Raw genomic sequence first — 25,460 nt, 5'->3', positions numbered from 1 at the left:
CCTTTTTTGGGATTTTTGAATGTTGTATTTCGGTATAATTAGATTTATTTTCAAATCCTTGGATTTAAAATGTCATAAGCGCATTTTTATTTAAAAATGCTACATCGTTTTTAGTGTTGGGGGTAAACAGTGAACTTAGAAAAGTAAACTTCCATCTTCACATTTTTTTTCCATCTTCACAATTGGCATATACTTTCTAAGATTTTATGCGAAGATTTCAGATCTTACAAAGAGAATCTGTAGGACAGCTTTGTGAAAAATATCAGATATCGACAGATAGAATTGTGTGTACAGTCAGCATTTCTGTGCAAACTGCTGACGCAGTGAAATACTTGTTTCTTGGTTAAACAGATAGAGAACCTGCAGCTGCAATGAAGCTGCGAAACATGACCTTCATAACTTGACTGTCTTGATTCAAACTCAATTACCATGCTGAAGAAGGGTTACTGTTTAAGCATAATTGCTGGCAATTCCAACCACTAGGGAAAGTAAATTTACCACTGATCAGTGCAGGCTGACTGAGAAACCCTATCAGTCTGGAGTCTGAAGCAGAAGTACACAACTTCTGCTGATCAGGCTCTCTGGGAGAAGAGAGGATTTGGTTAGAGTAGATGGTACCTTTCTCCTGTTGACAGTGTGAAGACATTTAGAATTAGTTTTGAAAATATGATTGTCAAATGTGTAAAATTAGAAATAAAGAAACTGTTTTGAGCAGTCCTCTTAATTGTTTATGCATTTTGTAGATTATATTGTGTGATGGACAGCTTCACAGCACATACTTCAAAGCTTTTAGTATAATCATGTTAAAAAGGTTTAGAAAACGATTTCAGAATAAGTATAAGTTGACACTTATGTCAGAAAATATAGTATTTGATTTGTTACTTGATTCAGTGGTGGCATATCACTGAAGAGTATTCTCAGTATTTTATTTCCTAGCTTCTTCACTAGTCCAGCAACAGTGTTGTCAAAACTGCAGTAAAAGACTGAAAGATAAGCACTACGTGAAGATCCTCTTGGTTTACATTTATTTACTACCATGAAGCTGAAATTTCAACGTTTCAAAGTGAAAGCTGCTGTTTTTCCACATGTGAAACCAAAAGAAGGTTTGGGTCATTCAGCTGGCCCAACATGCATCACGGCGCATTAAAAACTGAGCTGGAAGACCGCGTTGCTGATGTCTGCGTTGCCCGTGTCTCTCAGAGCAGCCTGGAGGTGCTTTGCTGGGTCGGGCACCTGTGCTCGTCTGCGCCACAGCTGGAGCATCTCCAGGATCTACTGGGGCCAAAACACACACACAGTCTCGTCAGCCACTGTACTTTACAGGGCTCCATCCCCTTTGAATTACTTCAAGATGTCAGGTGGTACCACGTCAGCAAATTCCAGTTCGAAATTGCTGATATATACATGTAACACATATTAACAGGAATGTAAGAGAGATACCAGCTAACTCCGACTAATGGGCAATTGCTTCCTCATTAACAAAGCAGGATTTGTCTCATATATAGTACAAAGACTGCATTAATGTCTACTTCAGTGTTAATAACTGTATTCGCAGGCCCCAAAACATTACTGATCACACATTTGGTGTTGCAAAGTGACACTGAATAACAGATAATAAAATTTTATATAAAATATTATAGATGGAATAATCTGTCACCTGCCATTAACCTAAGAATTAGGTGAATAATGAATTATGCTTCAGATTTAAGTCAAGATTAGGGTTTTTGTATGGTTATCACATTTATGACATTTGCTACCTTGTACTGTATCTAAGGCGTTACCCATAAGTCTTCCATTGCAGTAATCCTCAAACTTCCTTGCGTAAAGCAAAATCCATCTGCGATGATCCTTCACACCGCTTGTTTAATAATTTCCAGGTACTCCCATCAGAACGCCGATATCGACTCCCCAACACCAAAACCAACAGATTTAAGTTCTCATTCATACCTGTAGCCATATCCTTACTGAACACTTGACCTTTCATGAAAATATGTATGTATATTGTTGTTTCTGTCTTTTTTTTCTTCTGTCTGTACACCAACACTGCTGCTGTAAAACAACCTGCCCCCCCCCCCCCCGGGATAATAAAGACTCTCTCTCTCTCGCCCCACTTCTTAGATGTCTTGAGGTGGGAAACTGAGGATCAGGGGTCACCATCAAAGTCAAGACTTGATCATAGCCATGTTGTTTAGTAACTTCTTTTAGTAATGTTTTAGAGCAGGCAGTCTGCTTAACTTGGGTAATTGCATTAGACTTCTTTTCCCATGAGACCACTTGCAGTGTCAAAAGTAATTATTCTGAGGTGTACTAAACCTACCACGCTTACCCTAACCTGGGAATTACATGAGGGTGCACCACATGCTGACATAACCTGATGTTAGGCTCTAAACCTGTAGTATAACATTGTGCTTTCTTTTCTTTTCTTTTTTGTTATTGGCTTATGGATAAAAGATGAAATGCAAAATCCCACTGGTTTTGCCATACTGTACCACTGAGGCAAATACAACTATCAAGCTGTACTTTAAAACATGTCATTTCTGAAAATGCATACATTACTATATGTGCTCTCTGCATCATTTAATTATATTGTTTTATAGACCCTAGTGTTCTCTTGTTTGATGTAAGAGAACTCCTGTCTAGTGTAAGGGTTGTCTGTTACAACCTTTATTCTCACAAGTGGAATGGGGTTGTGTCTTTTTATACCTATCAGCTGTACTAACAAAGGTGAATAATGAATATTTCCTGGTTCTTTCAGTATTTTTAGAAATTGGTTTTGGATAACAGTAAGATATCTTACATGATTTTACATACTGATGGAAAAAAGAAACGCAACACCTCCTCCTCCTCCACACTCTGGCCCCCCTGTCTGCGTGGAACAGGCTGAAGAGTGACTCATCCGTGAAGAGGACCTGATGCCACTGCTGACAAGTCCATCTCTGTCTGGCCCAAGCCAGTTGGGTGTGACATCTAGGAGGTGTGAGCAGAGGGCCTCTGACAGGTCGCCTTGCTCTAAGGCCAGCAGCATGGAGCCTCACTGTCCTGTCACTGATGCAGGCATTGTGTCTGCCAGTAGTTTCAGCAGCAGTACGGGTGGCAGATCTGAAACGATCTCTCAGATGGACCAGTCTGATGTGTCGGTCCTGCTCTGGTGTGGTCACTCGAGGGTGACCGAATCTTGGACAGTCATCTGTCCTGCTGGTCTGCTGAAACCTTCTCTGTAGTCTGGACACAGTGGAGCGGCTTACTCCATAGTGTCTGGCAACGCTGGCACATGACATGCATGCCTGCAGCCTGCCAATGGCCCTCTCCCTTGCTTCTGGTGACATTCGAGGAAGTGTGGCCTTTTTCTTGCAGTGACCTAAGCTTTGAATTAAGGCCTTTTTAAAGGTGACCTAGTCAAGCATTGTTCCACCTGGACCTCGTTGGGTAAAAGTGCACCTAACGAGCTTTCGTGTGATTGGCAAGTTGCACTTGCTCACTGCACAAGCTGTAATGCTGGTCAGAGGGCTTAAAACAAATTGACAACTTTTTGTAAAGGTACATAAGCTATAACTATAGTATTCTTACTCCAGAAAATGTTGCATTTCTTTTTTCCATCAGTATATAACAAGTCAGTGAGTCAGAGGCTTTTACTAGACTGGCTTAAAATGTGTACTTTTATACTAAGACAGCACAAATACCCTTTAAAGCCAAAATTGTGTAAATAATACCTCATGGACCATATGGATTTTTATTTGCTGTTGAAAAGAGTAGCAGTGTTTTCATCCTCGACTCCGTAGTGCAAATGTGGTCTCTTAGTCTATGGGTTATGGCACAAAGTACAAAACATTTCCTAGACTTGTCTTATGATTGTAATGATATTCCAGTCAATATAAACTACAACAGCGAATGAGACCTGAAGTCTTAGTTTTATGGGGCTTAAAATTCTACACATCAGGTTGGATTGACACCTGTGAGGATGGAATGTAGGATGTAATTTTGTTTTTTACCCAGAAGCCACCAACTGCACTTTTCAGTCTGAATAATTTCTCACTATAAACGACAGTGGTACGTAAGAAATACGATACACTTTGCCTGGTTTTCTGTGTCTAAGTATTTTCTCTCCAAGGTTTGGCAGTCCTTCTCCAGAAAGCCCAGACAGTTTGCAAGTAGTTTCCAGTCTCTTCTGCGTTTGCTCAGCTCTACAGCAATGACATGAAGCTGATTGTATGTAAGCTTTCTGGGATTTTCAGTCGGAATGAGCTGCAAGAATAAAACACCAGCCATTAAAGTATAAAAGTATAATGTTAATAGACACCAAAGTTCAGTGAGTGGAACTGCCTGGCAATCCTAGGTTTGTAATAAGAGGTTTAACATGTACGTACTGTACTGCAGTGGATTCCACCCTTGTTCTAGGCGATGCCTGCTTTCATTTCTATTGAGTGGATAATCACGTCTGCTAATTGATGCATTTAATTGATCTGCTTGCTTTTGTAGAGTTTTCATTCACTGTTTCTGCACTAAGTCTTTGGTTTCAAAAATACTGCTCATTTAATGTGTTGTTTCAACAGCTTCAACAAGCACAATTTTATGCAGCCTCTACTCAGCTTGTTTACTAAGAGTGATCTCACTTATTTCTGTCTAGACCACTGTGACACAGGAAAGCAGCTGATGAGCAGACAGAGGGAAGACTGACAGTGTATCAGATCCTCCCACAAGTAGGTTTTCCTTCTGCCAAGCGGATCCTTTGAATAAGGCAACTTCTGAAACTCAGAAATGAATACAGGGATGATAGCTCTTACAAATCTTTCAACTTTTTGAGAGCTTTTAACATTTAACAATATATCTCAGAAAAGTTAAATCAATTAGCCAGTGATTAAGAAATCACTTAAAGCAAAAACCAAAAGGCAAAAGAGTTCCCAGAACAAGGATTGGCCAACACTGCTGTACATTCATGGAAATATTATCCTTATTACATAAAACTATAGCAATACATTGCTGCATACATTACATTTTGCAGTACATTGCAGATTATTGCAACCCTTGTGTAAATCAACAGATAAAGGGGTTAGCCAAATACAAGAAACTAATACATGATAACTTTCCAGTGAAGTGTTTAGTGTTAGTCCTGTGGCCTGCCAATTGAAGTCATTGTCAGTTTATCAAAGGATTAATGGTGTTTTTATTCTGGTTTCCAGATGAGTTTGAAAACGTCTTCTGTAACATTAGTACCCACCTCAGGCTTGTTGACAATGCATAGTTGGCTGTTAATAAGGCCCATGGACCAGTTGAGAGCATCCCTTACCTTGATTATTTACATTTAATCAGCTTTAATGTTATCTAGCTAAGCAGGTTATTAACAGTGATTACTGAAAAGCATCAAGATAGGCCTTGCATGAAGTATGTGCATTACATTAGTACTTTGTTTACATGGAGTTCTTGTGGTGTGCCAAGCTTGCCCTATCCCAGTACTAAAACTAAGTATTAAGGACTGGAACATTGTCCATTGTATCCATGAATATTTACAATTATTAATGGATATTAAAGATCACTTCTTGGTAGAAAACTCAGTAGATTTGAATGGAAGGAGACACTCGTGCAAGGGGTACCATTGGCTAACCATATACAATTTCTGCTGTAGCCTCAGCTATAGATTTCATGTGTATAATATGAGTAAAGAAAATTGCCTGAAGCACCTAAAGGGCTTTCTTCCTATTGGCTTTTGTGGTTAATAAGAAAAGGTACTTCATTTTCATTAGAGCAGTCACCTACTTGTCTTTGGGGATTGTGGTGCTCATCTGTGACAGTGGTCTTGTTTGGTAGGACTGGGAAGTGCAGTGAAGATTTAAGGGTCTCAACAGGGAGTCTTTTCAACCAGAGAATAAAATCATCTTCATCAATAAATCCTGAAAGCCAAGCACAGTCTATAAAGTTTATTTTATAGAGGCATGGGAACACTTGTAGGTTTTTTATTGTCCCTTGAAAGACAATGGTATGACATAGTGCAGTATAAACAGTAAAACAGGGGTCAGCTGTTTCTCAGAATGCTCTGTCCACTGGGGCCTCTTTTGTCTTTTAATTAAATTGAAATAAATTCTCCAAGTCCCAGCCTTGTTTTTTTTTTGTCTTTATCGATGAGCTTTGGTGTAATTCATTATTGTCTTTTCAACGAGCTGGATATCTGACAAACAATGCCATTCATGCCCTTTTTGTCACAATATGTTTAAGTGAAAGAATGGGGCTGGTGACCTGTGACATGACATTTCCTCCTCCCCTCCCTAACTAGTGCCAGGCCAGTCATACCACAGATCCAGTTGAAGTCCCTGGTCATTTTGGCCCAGCTTCAAATAAACAATATGGCTAATGCTTATAGCATCAATGCATCACAATGATCCTTCATAGACCTTTCGTACTTTTATTTCAGTTTACATAGAGCATCACTTGCATTGTATTTCCATCTTATGCTGGCTTTATCGTCTTTTTATTAATTTACATGATTGTTCCTTGTACTTAAAGAAAACTTCATTTTTATATATAGAAAGTTGTTCTAGATAATGGTGTGGTTTCATAGTTGGATGCAGTACAGTCAGAAATGCCTCAGTCAGATATACTGATCTCTCCCTAGTAGCTATTAGTCCTGAGTTGAACTCGTTTGATGCTGTCTGTGGACATTATATTTTGAACAGGTGCTTCAAAAGTGTCTGGAAGCCCTGGATATTACCCTTCAACCTGGTGGCAGTTGTGGCATTTTAGCCATGATTAATGCACCTTTTCCCTGGCTTGTTATCCCATGATCAAAATGTGTAATTATGTGATTTTTACTTGTTATTTGTGCATATATACTTCTGAGGAAAGATGGAATCAAAATAATTTGTTGTGTTTGTTTGTCTCTCAGTATACTTTGTAAAAAATCAGCAAAACACCAGGTGTTTGTCTGGTTAACACTCTGGGATTTGGCTTCATAAAAGATGGTATAATGGTGAATTACATTATTAGTGTGATACAAACTGGAAGGAATGTATTTGTAGCTTTAGATTTAAAATTGGAGAAGGAATGTCTTGTGCTTTCTGTATAGTCGTTTTAGGGTTTTGACATACCTTGGTTCTTTGTGTCAACCTCCCTCATTATTAAACTGGAGAGTTGTCTTACTTCCTCAGGACTATCCTGTGGATACTGTACATGCAGAAGCCGTTCCAGGGCCTCTGTGTTCTGAAAGTAGCAGGCCAGTGTCTGATATAAGCCTGGAAGAAACAGCATTAAAGAAGCTCATTTTGAAGAAAGCATGAATGATCCCCAGCAGATAACATGCATTTTATATGTGTTAGGTGAATTAGTCTGCTTTCTGGTAAAGGCAGAGCTGTGGACTCTGAAGGGAGGATACACATGAGATCTGCACAGCCTGCTCATTTGTAAGGATCATAGCCAAGCTGATGGGGATGATTTCTCACATTGATCTTGGTGGGCTGAATGACCCAGAACACCTGGACATGAGACGTGTCTCTGAATACACAATGAGACTGGGGTACTAAGGATTAAATCTTACAGATTTGGGACAAGAAAACCCCTACTGCTCTAATCCGTAGTCTCTCTTCTGATAAACAGTACACTACTGTATGTCTCAAGGTAAATGTTAGATGTAGACTTTGTGTGGTCAGCAAATACTCGACTAATTAGACATTTGGGAGGTCAATTAATGATGCCTCGCTCCTCATTTTGTGCTTCATGGTATGAACCGCACTAGGCTCGTACAGAAGCAGATGTTAAAATTCAATCCTTTTTTGACTTAAACATCTTGACATTAAAAACAAGGGTTCTGCTGAAATGCTTCTAGCCAAGAGTCTGTCAATCACTGTATAGTGTTCTTTTGTTACACTTCACAGAAAACCAAAATTGCTGCTCAAGACCCCACAGGAATTTCTTATAATGCTTAGAAAAGTAAAGGTCTCCTTTGAATTGTAAACAGAACTGTATTTTATTAGATAAGGGCAGCTGCTAAGCAAGTCGTAATGAAAGCATAAAATCCAGCAAACAAGGTCACAGAAGTAATTGCATGATAACTGTGAGGGACTGTCCGATCATTAGCAACTCCACTCAATGTCTAAAACCAGTGACTCAGGGGATTCTTTGTTGCACAGTTGCTTTATAAACACAAGCATTCAACATTCTAGTGATAGAGGTGGCACAGGACAAAAAGCTGCAATAAAGAAACAGCTTTCATCCTCCAGGTGAGGTTCATCTATGTTTCTATCTATGATATTTACTTATGTAAAACTGTAATGTGGTCCTTTTTTTAATCAAATTAACAGAATATCCCATTAATAGAACTGATACTGGAACAAAATCATTTTAATGTTCTTTTTTGGAAAATCAATTTGTGCATTTTCTGACCGCTTTATCCAGGACAGAGTCACTGGAGAGCAGAACCCTATACTAGCAAGCAACAGGAGCAAAGCATGTTACACCCTGGATGGGACACCAGTCCATCGCAAGGCATGCACAGACACAAACTTGCACACACTCACACCTGGGCTGATTTTCCCAGAACCAAATTAATTTACCAGTATATCTTGGGACTGTCAGAGGAAACTGGAGCACCTACACAACCATGAGGAGAAGATACAAACTCTACAAAGTTAGCACCCTACAAATTGAACCCAGGGCTGAAATGTTGCAAGGCAGCAATCCTACCAAAGTGACACCATGCTGCCCTCTTTTTACCCCTGTAAAAATGTTCTGTGGCATTCTTTTTCCAGTTGTGTCATAAAAAGTGATAGAACTGATACTGAAACAAGGTGATTCTGATGGATTTTAGTTTTTGGAATATTAACAAGAGTAATCTCTGCTAATATATTTCATATGTATGTACATACAATACAGAAGTCAAGTTTATTACCTCGAAGTTTGGTCTCTGTCACTGAGCTAGAGAGCCACTTCACAGCACAGCAGTAGGTCTGGAAAGTCACAAGACCATCTTCAGAGACCGGCAACTGCTCCACCAGCTACACACAGAGACACACGAGGCGAACAAAAGAAAATATGTGATTCTTCTGCATTGGATACACAAATTCTAGTCCTGATACAGACAACACCATAAGAAGGTGAGTGTGTCTGAAAACTACGTTTGCAAGCCTACGATCTCAAACCTTTTACTTTCAGAGTGCAGTCCAACTACACTGTGGTTGGTCAAGTGAAACTACTAAACAACAGGAACCAGAACTTAAAAGCTTTATCTACTGTAGATTGTTCATGAGCAACATCCACCCCAGTCCCCCAATAGATGTTGTCTTGTTTCAAAGAGTCAGGCAGGGGTCGGTTTTGCAATATGTCTGGATTTCCTTTCAGTAAAAGTGGAATTTGATTTTCTTTTTTGCACGGTATGTTGTAACAATTAAATCTGAATAATAGTTTACAACCCAACCAAAATAGCTGTGCCCAACTTCTTAAGAGATGCAAATGTCATGCTGATAGATTTACTGCCAGAAATTAAACAAGATGTGTTATCCTTTTCCACCATCCATTCTTCAGTCGATGGATGACTGGGCAGCTGTTAAAAGCCATATTGGTTTTGGGATACATTACATTTAACAAGCTCATTTAGGACACTTGTTCTTCAGACTTCAAATGTAGTGATTAATATTCATACGAAACTGTCCAAATGGTGCAAAACAGCACAAAACTGGAATGATATAGAGAAGATTGGCATGATGAGTGTTGCTAAAACAAGCAGCACTGTGTCAGGCAGCATGAAGGAGAACAAGAAAGGCTGAAGCTGAATCTGCAATCTATCAGAATCTCAGCATTACCCTAGGCTACTTCTCACCTTTAAGTGCTGATTTGTGGAGCTCCCTGTATGCTAAGTGATTATGTTTACAGTCACTACACGTTCCAAAATCTCTGTTGCAAAATAAAATGTGAAATTTGTTTATCCCTCTGTTTTCTAACCACTTTATCCAGTACAGGTAGCTGAGGAGCTGGAGCAAAGCGGGTTACACCCTTGATGGTATGCCAATCCATTGCAGGACACATATAGAAACAAACACACACACACACTCTTGGGCTAATTTTCCCAATTAACTGACTAGTATGTCCTTGGAGTGTAATAGGAAACCCACACAAGCATGCAGAGAACAGACAAACTCCATACAGTATAATGCTATTTTTAAAAACTCTTAAGTCTGTTAGAAAAGCTTCCCTGTTCAAATATAAAGCAATGAAGTTGATTTTTTTAATTGTGAGAAGGTGCTGTACAGTATGTATAGAAATCCATTATAAGCCCAATTCACACCTGTGAGTTGAATGTGTCATTGGTTGTTAGGCTGTGGCGCAGGATATTTCCATTTTTGTCAGGGTGAAGCATCAAGAACCGTTCCCAACACCTCAGCACTTCAGGAATTGTCACTAACAACATATTTAGAACAGGAATTAAAACAAAAATATTAGTGGGATCTCACTCAAGTGTGTTACTCTGATGTGGCTTCTGTCACATTGTTACAGTAGCAGGTTAGTACTAATGAGCTGTTCTGGAATATCTTTAAACAGCAACAAGACCTGCACTGTAGCTTTCTTTAGTCTTATCATTTCATTTAGTGTCTTTACAAATCCCTCTGCCCAGTTGCTTTAGTGTGAACCACTGCCAGTACAATTGTTCTGTAGCAGATACTGGTTATTATAAACTTACATTCTAATATGATGGCAGTGTTGCCATTTTCTAGCATATCTTGTCAGACTTCAGAAGATAAGCAAGACTGAGATGGGAGACCTCTAAGAAACATTTGTGGTTGATATTGGTGGACAGGAAGGTGGAATTCCTCCCTTGGGACCACAATTTCCAAACCAGTTTTCTGGAAAGATTACAGGGGACACTGTTGTGTAGGAAAAGCAATCCCATGGGTGAGAACTTAAAATGAGGTTCTGACTATGTGGTTGTTAAAGATATCCTGGCACTGATCATGATAGTAGGGCAGAGACTCACGACAACTGAACTTGAAATAGTTTAACCTTAGTCACACTTGGCTACAATAGTGTGTTTTTTTCAGAAATATGTTGTTTTTAGTAAAAAGAACAGCAACTCACAAAAAGAAATGCATAAACCCAACCTTTTGACAGGTAGGACCAAAGCTATGTGGCAAAGTTAAAATTATTTTTCATTTTGTATATAAAGCAGGTCAATGTCTTGTCACTGTCATGGTCTAAATTAATGTTACAGTATGTTGTATCACGCTGAAGCCAGAATGTCTTCTAGTAGTAAGTGTGTTTAAATGGGTGTGTTACGTCATTTTTGATGCCTTGATAAAAGTTGGTGGCGGCAGTGAGAGGAGTGGTTAGGCCTATGCACTAATAATGAGTGAGTGAGGCTGTGCTGTTGTACCCTTGAGCAATATACTGTACATCATTCATATTGCTCCAGTTAAATGCCCAGTGTTTACTAGTCACTTTAAATACAAGCTTCAGGCCAAGACAATAACAATACAGTATGAATACAGTACCAGAGTTACGGTTTATTAATTAAGGGCATTTGAACCTGGAGTGTTCTTCAGCTAAGCAGTAGAGCAAACAGTGATCCCTGAGGAGAATATTAGTTAGAAACAACAGAATAGGTTACGTTTTAGAGTAAAAATATGGATGAACAATAAGAGTTTTCTTACACTTGCAGGCATCTGCATGAGCTGTGATCCAATTTGCTTGTGAGGGATCTGTGGATTCGAAAAGTATTTGATCTCCACTCTTGTAGAAAGTGCTTGAGTAAATGCCCATGGTGTCAGAAATGGTTAGTTCAGAAACCCTAAAGAAGTAATAGAAATATAGTCACACGTGTTGTTTCATTCAAACATTAAATAGTAAACCTGATATGATAAAATGGTGCATTCACAGCACAAAAGTCATTTTTCCACCATATATAGTAATACTGACATGAAATTTGCTCAAAAGATTTTTATTTTATTGATTGATTTGTCATACTGCAAATTGAATGATCTTCCTGTGCTGACTGAAAACAGGATAAAGCAAACATGTTTTTGGTTTTCATTGTTAATCAACAGATTAACTAACAAGATGAACAAACATGACAAATGTACAACATGAAAAAAGTATGAAAGGATAGTTGTTTAACTAAGCATTTTGACCGGGGATCCTTTTCAGCATATGTATGCATTTAGAATATGGTAACTAAAAGAATGACAAAAGTAAACTTTTTTCTTTTGCCAGTCAGTGACAGATGTAACATCATCATCCATCCATCCATTTTCTAGCCACTTCTTACAATTCAGGGTCACAGGGGAGCCAGAGCCTTTCCCAGCAAGAAATTGACGCAAGGCAGGGTACACCCTGGACAGAAACCCACGTGAACATGGGGAGAACATACAAACTCCACACAGACAGCACCCCGGAATTGAACCCTAGTGCTGCAGGGCAGCAATGCTAACCATAGCACCACCATGCGCCTGACAGATGTAACAATTTGCAAAAAAATAAGACAACACAAAGTATTCATTGAAGATGATTAACGATATCTGGCTTTCAATATCATATCAGAGCACCTGAGATACAAACTTCACCTTTAGAAAATTGTTCCTTGAGTCCTCGACTCCTTATGAAGCATAGCCTTATACGTACTTAAATCTTCAACAAAAAGCAATCAGGACATCATCTACTCACTCAGGGCACACTGTTCCATTTGTAATAATCTTAACCAACAGTTCTGATCAAAACTATCTATGACTATTTTCCCTCAACTTCAAATACACAAGTGTGTCTGTTCAAATACGTCTTCATAAAGTTAAACAATTGAATTTAATAGATTTCCTCTCACTTTCTTTTAATTGTGTGGGTGTCTGCAGTTATATTTAAATAGTTAAAAAATGTCCTCTGTTCTGGGATGTCCGAAATATTGAAATCTGTATATAAATCAGAAATCTTTATGGTAATTAAAATTGTATCTTCATATTTTCCAGTCATGAGAAGAATAATTCAGATAGCGGTTTTGTAGAATTAGAATATTTAAGTACAAATTAAAAGCTATACCTGTATAGCTTTAACACAAAAGGAAGTAATTTATTCTATACAAAATATGTATTCAAGGTAAAATGACATCTATGTACCTACATTAGACATCAAATTTAGGATCTACAACAAATAGCACAATTTTATACACTACGTATGAAACTTAGGGTAGGCAATCTATTCTGAGTTACCCATGACCCACTGTGCATTTAGTGTGACAGTCTCACTACTGTACTGTATGTCATGTATTTAAAAATTAGGTGAACACCTTGGATACAGCAATAATGTCTATTTCCCCTAATTCATGTTTCCCTGTAGTGAGCTTTAACAATATGAACTGGTACCTCATACCTTGTTATAAGACGCAGTCTTACAGTTCATCCAAGTTAAAAACTGATCACTTTGCTTTCAAAGAGCAACAGACCTGTTAAATGTTTCAGCTGCTACCTGCAACCCTGGAGCTTCTTGGTGGGAGGGACCTGGTCTGTTAAACAAACTTGAATGTGAGTTTTAATTGGTGTAAGAGGAAATGCAGACATCTCCATGGTTACGTTTGGAGTTGTCAGGGAGTGGCCAGGCAGGTGTTAAAGTATTTAGTAACTTATTAACAAGACAAACTTGAACTTTAATTTTCTTTACTTAATCAGTGTAAGACGTTGACCATTTCAGAAAATGTTTATGATGATTTGTTAGCTAGTTATTGTTAATTATTTTGGTTACATACAAATAGGTTCACAGTGCAGAAATTGTTACTTCTAAGAAAAATGTTTATATTTTTGAAATGTTGTTTTCAATTTTTAAACAATTGCTAAGAAATTATATGTAGGCTAAATAAGCCTTGATTGAATGTGTACCCAGGTAAATCCCTAAATAAAGGAAACACCAACATAAAGTGTCTTAATAGGGTGCTTGGTCACCACGAGTGACTAGAGCATGGAATGCAAATTGGCATTGATTCTACACGTCTGGAGCTCTATTGCAGGGATACAACACAATTCTTCCATGAGAAATTCATTTGGTGTTTTGTTGATCGTGGGGGGGAAACGCTGTGTCAGGCACCAGTCCAGAATCTCCCGTTAGGCTGTAATTTGATGACTGGGATGGCATGTATTTGTTGGCATGTACCTTATCCTCTGAGGGGTTGCATGGACCTAAGCCATGCCAGGGAAATGCACCCAACACCATAACAGAGTTGCCATGACCCTTGACAGTGGGATACAGGCACTCGGGCCTGTAGGCTTCGTTTGGGGTGTGCCACATGTGTACTCATCCACTTTTTGAAAACAAGGTGAAGACCACTGCTTTTTTTCTTTGCACCACTGTACTTGCCAAAGTGCATTTTTAGGTGCAAGAAGGGGTTTATGTACTGCAACCTGACCATAGTATCCCTCTCTGTGAAGTACTCGATGGACAGTGCTTCATAAAACTGCCGGATCACACCTTAGATTGATTGACATTTGCAACCAACTGTTTCAGAGTTACTTGTCTGTTTTTCCTTGCATAGACATATCAGTCAAGGAGTAAGTGCTTTCATCCACTGTAGCGCTGTCTGGAAGCACCTGCTTTCAGTATACTTTGTATCCTCCATTTACTAATTTATATTTTTTTTATTTTGGCAGTTAACCTGTAGCTTCCCTCTATGGTATCAGGACCTTTTACAATATATGTTATCATATGCAATATATTTTGCAACAAAAATGGCAAGCAAGAAATGCATTCTGGTTTTCATAAGAGTGCTGCAATGAATATTACAGTAAAGCACTGTCCCTGTAAAATCCCTTTATATCAGTTTTTGGAATCTATCTCAAGAACTAGCCCACATAATGCATTTAAAAGGAAATGTAATTATTCTTCTGGGTACCTGCATTATTCTTTGATTAGTCTTTGTAATAAGAGGTCTGTTTTAAAAGTGGTTTGTCTGCAGTCTGAAGTAAGAGTCGTGGTTTAATATTCTCTTGCAGTGATGATGTTTAGTGTTTGGGAACTAGTATTCCCTAGGGGAGGATGGCATTGATTTTTAATTAGGAGACTCTGTGGCTGTAACTGTTATATCTATATCTTGGTCTGCACTGGGACATGAACATTTTTAAACCAAGGTTTCATCTCTTGAATTAAGGATGAAGAAGTGCTTTTGCATGCCCATCAGGAAGTCATATAATTGAGAGCAATCTAGATGGATGTCTAGGTAGAGAAGATACCCATAAACCTATCAATCCTTTCTTGGAGAGCTGTCAAAGGCTATCTTCATGCTGCTGGGGAAATTACAGCAGAGGGGGACATTTGGTACTACTAAAGGACATTTGGTACTACTAAAACGTATTAGGATTTTGTGTAATGCAATCAACTTTGCCTCACTCAAAATACTCAAATTAAGGGGTGTCTAATGAACACTTCTTGTAGTGTGAATGTGTGTATGCACTTCTAAGTTCTAAAATTTTGCTCATTCAGCAAAAGCTGAATGAGAGGAATTCTGTGACAGTCACTTCACAGAGCTTTCACAGGGGAAAAGTAAAATCCTCTGATGAGATACAGCAGGATTTTTTTTTAGTTTAAAATATTTTACCAGGATTTTGTCTTCTATAATTTCTGTTCCCTTCTAACAAGACATAACTTAAAATTTATAGAAACTCTTCATCACCTACAGTAGACATTCAAAGTGTGGTAGACGTTTGACTTTTTATTTATCTCCCTTGTGATGAGAGGATGGGAAATATAAACTGGTAACTGAGAACCAAGCACTTAAGAGGCCAGGGGTGACAGTATAGCCTGGATTAATTTAAAGATTTCACCCATCTCCTAACCACAAACAAACTTGGTACTTGAGGAGTTTTCTTTGTTTGCTATGTGCAGTTTTCTCATCTCTACCAAATGGATACCTATGATCAGTTACAGAGATTTTAAATAACTTTGGGATTAGTGGGTTCAGAATTAATCTTGAATTACATTTTAAAAACTATAAACAGTAATCCAATTGCTTTCCAAAAAGTGTTATTCTTAGTATTAATAACACATTAAAATATGTTTTACATAAAAGAATCCAGAACATTTTATATAGTTATTTTATTGCTCTCTTGTTTGGAAAGAGCTACTTTTTGCACTTAGTTGTAAAGACTAATACTCCATCTGCTATAATATACCCAAAAGCCACAACGTGTAGTGTTAATTGATTCATTTACCCATACAATAATGGTTTGACTGTGCCATGAGCATTGTTCTGTACCAGTGCTTGACAATATGACATTGCAGAGTATGGCCTTGTAAAAATGTATTTATTCCATTTCATACTTTAATGGCTGTTTTCCTGTTCAAGAAAAAGGTGAAACTGTGACACTTCACATTCACTGAGTGGCTTGAAGTATGATGCAGAGGTTAAAGAAAAACTCAGAGATGTACTTTATTTGCTTTGAAATACTGTAGATTTGTCCTCAGTCCTAAAAAAAATATCCATTTCATTCAAGATTCTGAAAAGCTAAAAGAGGTCCCCAGAACAATGTACTGAATTTGTGCTGTACACTCTCCAACATCCTGTGGGTCTGTGTTCTCTACTAGGGCACTCAGTTTCATTAGTTGCATTGATAATATTGTTAACAGAACCAGGACAGCAAAATGATTGTGGATGAAAGATGTGCTTGGACTTTAACCAAATGAGTCTGATCTGGGATTAATCAGATTGAACACATGCTGGCCAATGACAGCTTGGTTGCTTGTCCAAACTGCAATTTTTATTAGGAGCGTTTGCCAAGGGGATTACATCTTATTAACCCTTATGTATTCAATATAAACAACTGAGAAACAAACACAAAACCCCTCTCATATTTTAGGGTATGAGTGTTACGCCATGCCTCTGGAGGACTCCTCATTCCACCTTGCATTCCAGAACTGTTCCCAATTATCCCATTTACCCCAGCCTATTTAATGCTGCTTCACACACTCCCCTGTGCTCAGTATTAGGGTTTTTCCTGGCTAGAGCTACCTTGATTCTCACGATTACTTACTACTTGGTTTTTGGCTTCCTGACCCCGGTTTGTTTTCTGACTACATCTCCTGGTTTTGGTTTTGGTACTTTGGTTCTCATTCTGGTCTCGACTCTCGGCTTCCTCACAGTTTACGGCTCCGCTTCTGGTTTTTGTACTTTTGCACCGGCTTGTTTACCTTTGGCTTCTGGACCTCGGATTGTAATATCGACTAAGTCTCTGGAGATCGCCCTGGTTTTCTGCATGGGGTCCTCACTACTAATTCCTAGCAACGAGGACCTGTAACAACAGAATCCCTCACTGTGCACATTCATCTCATACTTTGTGAAATACTGAATCTATCAAGGCTTACAGGGAACTTGCATTTCCTGAAGTATTTTTCGGTCCATGTGGAGATTCACTTGTGCAAATACCTCGCAGTTCATTTAATCAGTTCCATTTTAGTATGAAATTCATGACCCATCACACCTCAGTATACATAGGATTATATATTATTTGCTGCTCTTATAATAATTATACTTCAGTATTACACAAAGTGCAAACCTATGGTATATTTTGTATGTTTCTCAATTACTTTATCATACTAGTTAAGAACTGAGTGCCCCTATAATATTGTTAAGACTCTGCCCTGAGCATTGTTCTATCTGTACATGAATGTAAGTACATTTAGAAGAACATAAAAGGTATGTGTACTTTACAATAAAAAGAGATGTCTTTGTTCTCAACAGTAGACTAATCTCAATTGTGTTTTCTAACAATCATATTAGTTAACAGGCTGTTTGGTCCTTAAGTTGAATTGTACAGTATGTGTCCATGCTTTACATTTGAATTGAATAAATTTGAATTTTCTTTTTAATTGCTCTTAAAGCTTCAGATAAGACTTTACTTATCACACTAATTTCTTTACATCTAAATTTTTCATGAAAAAAATGGCCAAGGTTGTTTTCTTCTAACTGTTTCTCCCAATTGTAAACGTCAGCAGCTCGGTTCAGCAGTTCAATTTACCATGCAAAACAGCACACCTTAGAAAAACAGGACTGAAGACATGATGAAGAAAACTGCTATGAAAAGTTTCTGATTGCTTCATCAACACTTCCCACATGGTGAAAGGAAAATGAAAGGTTCACTCAGAAACACTTATACTGTACATTATGGTCTAGTCATGAGGTGTTTACATTACAGCTGACTGATAATTAAATATGATAATCAAATCACAATCTTCTCATACTCTTGAGCGGTGACCTGTCTTGAATTTAAACTTCATAGCTACTGTATATAGAGGTCTTTACTCTCTAGTGGGGTTGGCACTCATACCCTGATTAAACCAATTTAATGAATCTAACCTACAAACCTATGTCCAGTTCAGTTATTCTTGAACACTTGTCTTCCTTTCACACTGTTCCATTTAATGACTTTTTTGCCCACTGTCAGAGAACATGTTGCATCCTACTGCTTTGAGATTTGGCAAACTAGTTTGACGTTATTAAAATCTCAACATGTAAGTGACATTAGCGTGTTAGCAAAAGGATGAATTATTGTACAATGATATCACCCTCCAGAATTTGTCTGTAGTTACTTGAACATCATCCTTACACAGCCGGTTTATATTATATTGTACAGCTATTCTGTAACGGTTTATTTTTACTTAACTATTATTAACAACTTAAAATATATTGACAGAATTCTGAAGACTAAATTTAGAACACAGAGTTAGATTTTATTAAAATGTTCCCACTTATGTTTTCTATGACAAGAATAATATGATATGCCATATCATCTTACCCTTAACATAGAAATTTAACCTTATTTGCCAAATACTAAATAGAAAGTACACTTATCACATAGAAAACACATTTTCCTATCGGTGCCATTTGCAGCACGTTATCCAATGCTGTTTACATCTATTTATTTCACTCATTTTAATTTCAATAATATTTCAGTTCACTCAGAGTATCTGAACATGTATAGACACATGGTCATGTTAATTAAATATCTGCCATGCATATTACATTATATTACAAAAGAAGATAAATATATTTGTAGTTTGTGGCTTGCTTCAATTCCATCTGTTATGAAACACTGGATTAAAACTAGACTAATTTACAAATAAACCTCTTTTCTGTTCTATAAGACACTAAAACTTAATGCACAGACAAAAACACACCAAACATTAAACAATGCAATTTACCGTCTTATTTATCATGCAGTAAATTGTATTGTTAGATAGAGTAACATTATTTTCAGTTCTATGATTGCCAAAGGGAAATGCTGTCATAATAATTTGAGGATGACTTTTTTGTTGTCTCTATGATATTGCATTTTGCACTTGATCAGAATATCAATTGCACACACAGATGAGAATCAAAGCGACTGAAAGAGTTTTTTTTATTCTTTTGCTCAGAAGTTTTCAAATACAGTGACCACAGCTGTCATGAATGAGCTATCACAAGCAGATCACATTCTTGTGTTTCTCAGAACAATACAAATGCAGAGTAAAATGTGGTTAGCTGGAAGTGGCTGAGTCCAAACAATTCTATTAATGTCTAGTCTTGTATCAGAAAGAATGTCAGAGTGTATTTAGCAGTAAAGGTATTTATTACATGGGTGGAGAAATTCACACTCCCAATCTCTTTACTGCTGTCACCTGTAATGGACAGTGGAAAACCCAAAGTAGTTTTCTGATATTAAATATGTTAAACAAACCTGGATTTTTTCCCCACCATAATTAAATTTTCATCCCTTTCTGGAACAATATAAAACCTGCACATTTTGGGCACAATCGACAAGCAAGCTGTATAATGCTGAAATTCAGGAATTCAAAAATTCTCTCTATACATATCTGGATTTGTTTTTTAATATATTTTTCTTTATTTGAGGAAATCTTTAATATCCCAAAGGTGCCTGAATATGCTGATAACTGGGAGCTGTCCTATCCTATCTGTGACGCATTGAGGAACTGTTTGCTAATGATTATGCTAGAAATATACATTATGGGGGCTGCTGGTTGAGGTGGTGTCAACATCCATCTGTACCTCTGTGGATCACATTTCATTCACTGCTTTGACCATATTCTGACCATGCAACAATTCATGAATTTCAGGCATTCAGCAGGGCAGCTGGAGAGTTGGCTGGAGATACTGAAGGCATACAACTTAGAAATTCAACATCAGACAAGAGAAGAATATCCAAATGTCTATTCCTTACCCAAGATTCTACAAGCTTTTATTTTTAGGGTTAAAGACAGCACACCAGAAAATGGGCTATCTGGGTCAGCTGCAACATTACCACCATTGAATCCACCACCTCAGAGATGTAGAGGGCTTGAAGGAGTGACAAGTGAGCAGCATGCAAAGGGCAGTCCTGTTCTCCTCTTCAGCTGGTCCTAGTTGGTACCCTGGTGCAATAGGTCAGTGGTGATGATTACCCATTTTAGGGAGCATGCATTTCTTCTTGTGGCTAGGAACAGACATACCACATTGCACTGGGGCATCATTGAAAAGACTTTCCTCATGGGAAGCTGTTGTGTGGGCTTATTTTCTTAAGAGGAGCCAAGGCAGCAGCCGCAAGTTGGTTTCCACCTTCAGAACCATGCGTAGTACTGGGATCCTTGTGCTAAGGAGTCAACTGCGTACAAGCATCCCAGTTCGGCTGGGATACAAGCTCTACAAGCGGCACCTTGATCCACAGATGGGTGACTGAGAACCTTAGTGAGAGAACAGCTATAGAGATCTTCCTCCCCCCTGAACATGGGACTTGTTCCCAGAGGTCCCCCTGCCATTACTCACCCTTACTGGTTTCACTGCCACTGACCCAGAGTCCCCAGCTGCAGGATCACCAAGGAAATATTCCCAGAGATTATCAATGAAATTCATGTAATCATTTTTACTATTGAAACTAAGAAGAGGAAGGTGGTTCCTACTTTAAACCAGGCTTGCGGCTTTCTAGGATGCACTTCTTGACAGAAGTGTGGAACAAGTTACAGTACCTGCAGTAGCGGTACTGTTGAAGACAATTCTGTCACGTCTTTTCAGAAATTACAGGATCAATACCCTTGGATCAACCAGCTTTTATTAATCAAATGAGCTACAGTATTTGTAAACATTCTATTTGGGAATGAATGTTTTGCTTGAGAATCATTCTGACTCAATGAAAACAAAGAAACAAACAGCAGCCATATCAATCTGCAACTCACAACTGGCAACCCACTGAAGCTAAGCAGGTGTGAGCCTGGTCGGTACCTGGATGGGAGACCTCCTGGGAAAAACTAAGGTTGCTGCTGGAAGATGTGTTAGTGGGGCCAGCAGGGGGCAATCACCCAGCGGTTCATGTGGGTCCTAATGCCCTAGTATAGTGAGGGGGATGCTATACTGTAAACAGGCGCCGTCCTTCGGATGAGATATAAAACCTAGCTCCTTACTCTCTGTGATCATCAAAAATCCCAGGGCGTTTCTTGAAAAGAGTAGGGGTGTAACCCTGTCGTCCTGGCCAAAATTCCCATTGGCCTTTACCAATCATGGCCTCCTAATAATCCCCATCTATGAATTGGCTGCATTACTCTGCTCTCCTCCCCACTAATAGCTGATGTGTGGTGAGCGTTCTGGTACACTATGGGTGCCCTCGCATCATCCAGGTGGACACTCCACATTGATTGTGGTGGAGGGGAGTCCCCATTACCTGTAAAGCGCTTTGAGTGGAGTGTCCAGAAAAGCACTATATAAGTGTAAGCAATTATTAATTAGCATGTTTTTTCAACAGTGTATATAGTATCTGGACGGTATATCTTTTGCAGCTACAGATTTTGAGCCATTGTATGAAAGAAAACATGACAAATTGGGTCACATGGCATGGGAAAGTGATATACAAGTGAGTTTCAAATAGTCCCTTATCTAGTATCCACCCCCTTCCAGTTACAGTATATCCCATTTTGTTCACTTTCTATGTAATTCGATTGTATCCACACTTTTGAAACAGAATATTTTAAATTAAAAACTTGAATGTTAAAACCATACATTGGGGGGGGGGGGTGAAAGAACTTTTAAGTATTCACCCCCTGAATCAATACTCGGCGGAAACGCCTTTGGCAGCAATACATCTTAGGACAAGCAAGGTACTGTTACTTATATGGGTATGCGACTGTATCAATGGCCCGTCTTCTATATAAATTCCCAGCTTGGTTGAGACAACTTGATCAATTATCTACTAAACCTCAAATAAGACAGAAAGGTAAAATGGCCTCCCCTTGTTTATAAACATTTTTAAGATGTACTTGAAGTTTGTTGTTAGTATAAATGTAAATACTGAGGAAAATTGTTATTATTTAAGAACGATTTCTAAATTTTCTTTCTTTTAGTGTAACTTTTGGAGCAGCTAATGAGTGGTTAACAAGTGTGGAAGTTGATATTCTTTATTGAATGGCAATATTTAAGATGAAAGAATTATATGTATTTATATTTATATAAAAAGGAATAAATATAGAAAAAGCATATTTCTGTAGTCGCATATTTGCATTAAAACAACAGATTCTTCGGGGATTTGAGTTTTACTTCAACTGATACTGTATGTTTATTGCCTTCCGATGATTTATACTAATGGCAGTCATTTTGTATTGAAGGGCTTGCTCTTTAAACAAGGAGCAAAATCACTGCCTATTAAACCCCATTAACACCTGCTATAAAGCTCAATCTGGATGGATGACGAATTCTGAAAGTACACGGCTAAAAGCCCCCAGAGTAAATTAACACTGGCGTCAAACTTCTTAGTGGTCCCGCTGGATCTGAAGCGTATTAATTTCGGTGAGCTTTAAATTAAAGTTGAATATATCCTATCGTTTTTAATACTGTCGAAAAACTTAAGAGACACATTTAGATAAAAACGCGTGCATCTCAAAGTCTATAATCTTGCTGTCGCTGACTATCGCCAGATAGGTCCGGAGACACGCAAACGAATGTATAATTAATCGTAGAGAAGAGGGAATCCTCACACACATGGCTTTAAAAGACTTTTCTATTCAGCAACTCCGCCTCCCTGGTCTTCGGCGGCAGCAACTGCGGCTTGAGCGGCAGCACACTTGTTTTAACCATTGAGCGCAGACTGCCCTCTTCGGAAAACCTGCATTTTTAATTTTCACCAGCTTTCACCTCATCCAGCCCCCCTCACTTGCACTTTTCATTCGCACATTCACAATGCGAACCCATCCTGCTGCACTGCACGGCCCATTCACAATTCCTTTTCTTTGCGGGATTTTTGTAATGTTCGCTTTCTCTCTGCATGGTGTTCCCTCAAGCAGCCTCGCTTGCTATTTCTCTCCCACTCCCACTGTGGACTCGGTGCAGGAGCTGGCGCACCGCTCAGGAGTGGTCGTTGAAGGGAAAGTACAGGAAGAGGGACTGGAGAACGACATTAATCGCGAGGAGAAAGAGCGTTTGCTTCGGGAACGAGCGAGGGCGAAAGGCAACGAAACCCAGGGACAAGAAATGGAAGAAAACGGCGACGCGACGGAAGAGTTGTTATCCAACAGGACGTCAGGCTTGGAGCCGTACCTGCTGAAGGTGAGGGTCCATCAGGTCTGGGCAGTGAAAGCCGGAGGTCTGGAGAAAGATTCCATTATTTCCGTCATCTGGAATGTAGGAGAATACTGTCTCACGCTGAAGAAAGACAGCAGGTATATTTTCTTTATGGAGCCTACAAATGACACCTCTGTGTTTAAAGCAGCTTTTCCACCCGTCGAGACCGGACGGAACGTGAAAAAAGATATCAACAAGGTTCTTTGTGGAGGATGGGGTAAGTGCTGAACTGCTTATTAGTTGATCCAACTTTTCCCACTATGCGAACGGTAGACACGTGGAGCTCACAGATCAAGTAGTAGAAACAACGTCCTTCTGCGTTCGACCTGGAGCGGTGTCTAAAACTTTTAAGAAGTTTTAATCCTTTATGTTCAGCAGACTCAATAGACGTTGTTTTAATTGATTCAGATTGTCAATTTGAAATCATTAAACCGCCAGAGTGCTGGACTCTAGAATAATATAGAAATGTGTTTGATAGGAGGAGTTGAAAGACTGATTTACACATTTCTTGCTCTGATAACGTGTACAGTCTGTGTGAAGACTGTTCAGGGATTTTATTGCATTGTTTTCGAACAATCCGGCTATCGATCTACAGCTGTGGAAGGATGATTTCAATTAGTTGCCTACTTCTTGATTAAAACAATTAATTACAAAGTAATTTTGGCTTATAACTTAAAATGCCGTATCCAAATCAATACCACGATAGTGATAGTAATAGTAGTCACAATAATAATTGATTTGTGATTCTGTACTTTTGTGTTAGAAGGCACGATTAGAAAGCTTAGATATGAGTTATAGTCTGTGACGCATGGCGGTCTATCACAGTTCTGTGGAGGATTTATGATGATGTTGGATAAAGTCGCTGTCGCCTGAAAAGCTTGCATTACTTTTTACTCACATTTTAGTCCTTCATTTTTATTTTGTATAAAATTAGTATATTTTTAATAAGCACTGTACTTAATACCCGTATCTTATCTTGTTTTCTATCCCATGATTAGGGTTCAAAGCAAAATAAATTGTTGTATATACACCTTTAAGCGCAAGCGATTATTATGAGCAGGGTATTTGGAGGTCTGTTTGGAGCCTTCATGCGTATTTCTTGCTCTTTTCGAAACCTCTGAATTCTATTGCTACAGTACCATCTCAAATCTCTGACAACTAAAAGCTGAAGCCTTTTTAAGTAGTATAACATGTATCTTTTTATCATCGAGAGGATTGCGGATAAAAATGTATTTTGCCTACTGTATGTATATGTAATTAATAAAATGTCCAACGTAAAGCATCTAAAAACTGTAAAAGCTAGGGCATTGTATTACCTGAACGCACTGTGTGAACGCTTCACATCCTGTTTGAGCGGTGAGGACTGAGGGAGCTTTCCACTTTCCGTGGTGCTGAAGACTTTGATTGACAGGGGATGCCCGTTTCGGTTGTTGATGGGTGTTTCCTGGGAAAAAGAGAAATCGTTGTTACAGAGTCCGTGTTATTAATTTATAATAGCCTGAAATCCTCATGCGATAGCTTGTAGCTATTAATAACTAGCGCTACTGTACCAATCTTCCGATACCTTTATTGAGACAGGCTGTGGAAAAGTGTTCAAAAAATCACCGCGGTGAAACAAGACAAAAACACGAATGAATGCGGACATTAAACATGTAGTTAATGTTACGTAACTGTCATGTGCAGTGCGTCATGTTTTATTTTTATATTGTAAGAGCTTAACACAGTGAAACTACAGAATAACTGAACTATAAATATACTAAATATAGATGTGAAGATTAAGATTAAAACGTTAACATGTTCTTTTGCTATCACAAAGACTTAAAATTATAACTGTTCATAAGGTATTTACAATGTTTTAAAATCCAAAATTGAATGTACAAAGGATATATTTTATTTACACACTCATTTAAGTTCTGTTTAAATACAAATTCATTAAATCAAACAA

The 25,460-nt window shown here is 38.4% G+C and overlaps 2 protein-coding genes across 8 annotated transcripts in view; one reads left to right on the top strand and one right to left on the bottom strand.

The window, feature by feature from the left end:
- Positions 1-1,008: 1,008 nt before the first annotated feature.
- On the bottom strand, positions 1,009-25,181 carry LOC148673042 (uncharacterized). Of its 4 annotated transcripts, none has more exons than XM_088629230.1 (9): positions 25,080-25,181; positions 24,832-24,959; positions 11,625-11,761; positions 10,265-10,377; positions 8,873-8,978; positions 7,077-7,220; positions 5,752-5,885; positions 4,075-4,242; positions 1,009-1,272 (listed from the first exon to the last, which is right to left on the bottom strand). In XM_088629230.1, the coding sequence occupies exons 1-9, from the start codon at positions 25,158-25,160 to the stop codon at positions 1,144-1,146; spliced, it is 1,140 nt and encodes a 379-aa protein (XP_088485356.1). In that variant the 5' UTR covers positions 25,161-25,181; the 3' UTR covers positions 1,009-1,143. The 4 variants fall into 4 exon arrangements, with proteins under 4 accessions (XP_088485356.1, XP_088485358.1, XP_088485359.1 ...); XM_088629232.1 differs by lacking the exon at positions 25,080-25,181 and adding an exon at positions 23,492-23,568 and having other exon boundaries at positions 5,752-5,903; XM_088629233.1 differs by lacking the exon at positions 25,080-25,181 and adding an exon at positions 23,492-23,596 and having other exon boundaries at positions 5,752-5,903; positions 24,832-24,906.
- Positions 23,024-25,460, top strand: part of nrg1 (neuregulin 1) — a 241,922-nt gene continuing 239,485 nt past the window's right edge. Inside the window, exon 1 of one of the 4 annotated variants that reach the window (XM_088629224.1) lies at positions 23,024-23,732. In XM_088629224.1, the coding sequence (XP_088485350.1) occupies positions 23,135-23,732 (598 nt within the window). In that variant the 5' untranslated portion in view covers positions 23,024-23,134. The remainder of the gene's footprint in view (positions 23,733-25,460) is intronic. The other 3 variants (XM_088629223.1, XM_088629226.1, XM_088629225.1) reach the window with 3 other exon arrangements.

The sequence above is a fragment of the Lepisosteus platostomus genome, chromosome 4 (genome assembly GCF_059453375.1).
Source record: "Lepisosteus platostomus isolate fLepPlt1 chromosome 4, fLepPlt1.hap1, whole genome shotgun sequence".
Lineage (NCBI taxonomy): Eukaryota > Metazoa > Chordata > Actinopteri > Semionotiformes > Lepisosteidae > Lepisosteus > Lepisosteus platostomus.
The sequence above is the reverse complement of the archived record's forward strand: the minus strand, read 5'-3'. Positions and strand labels throughout refer to the sequence as shown.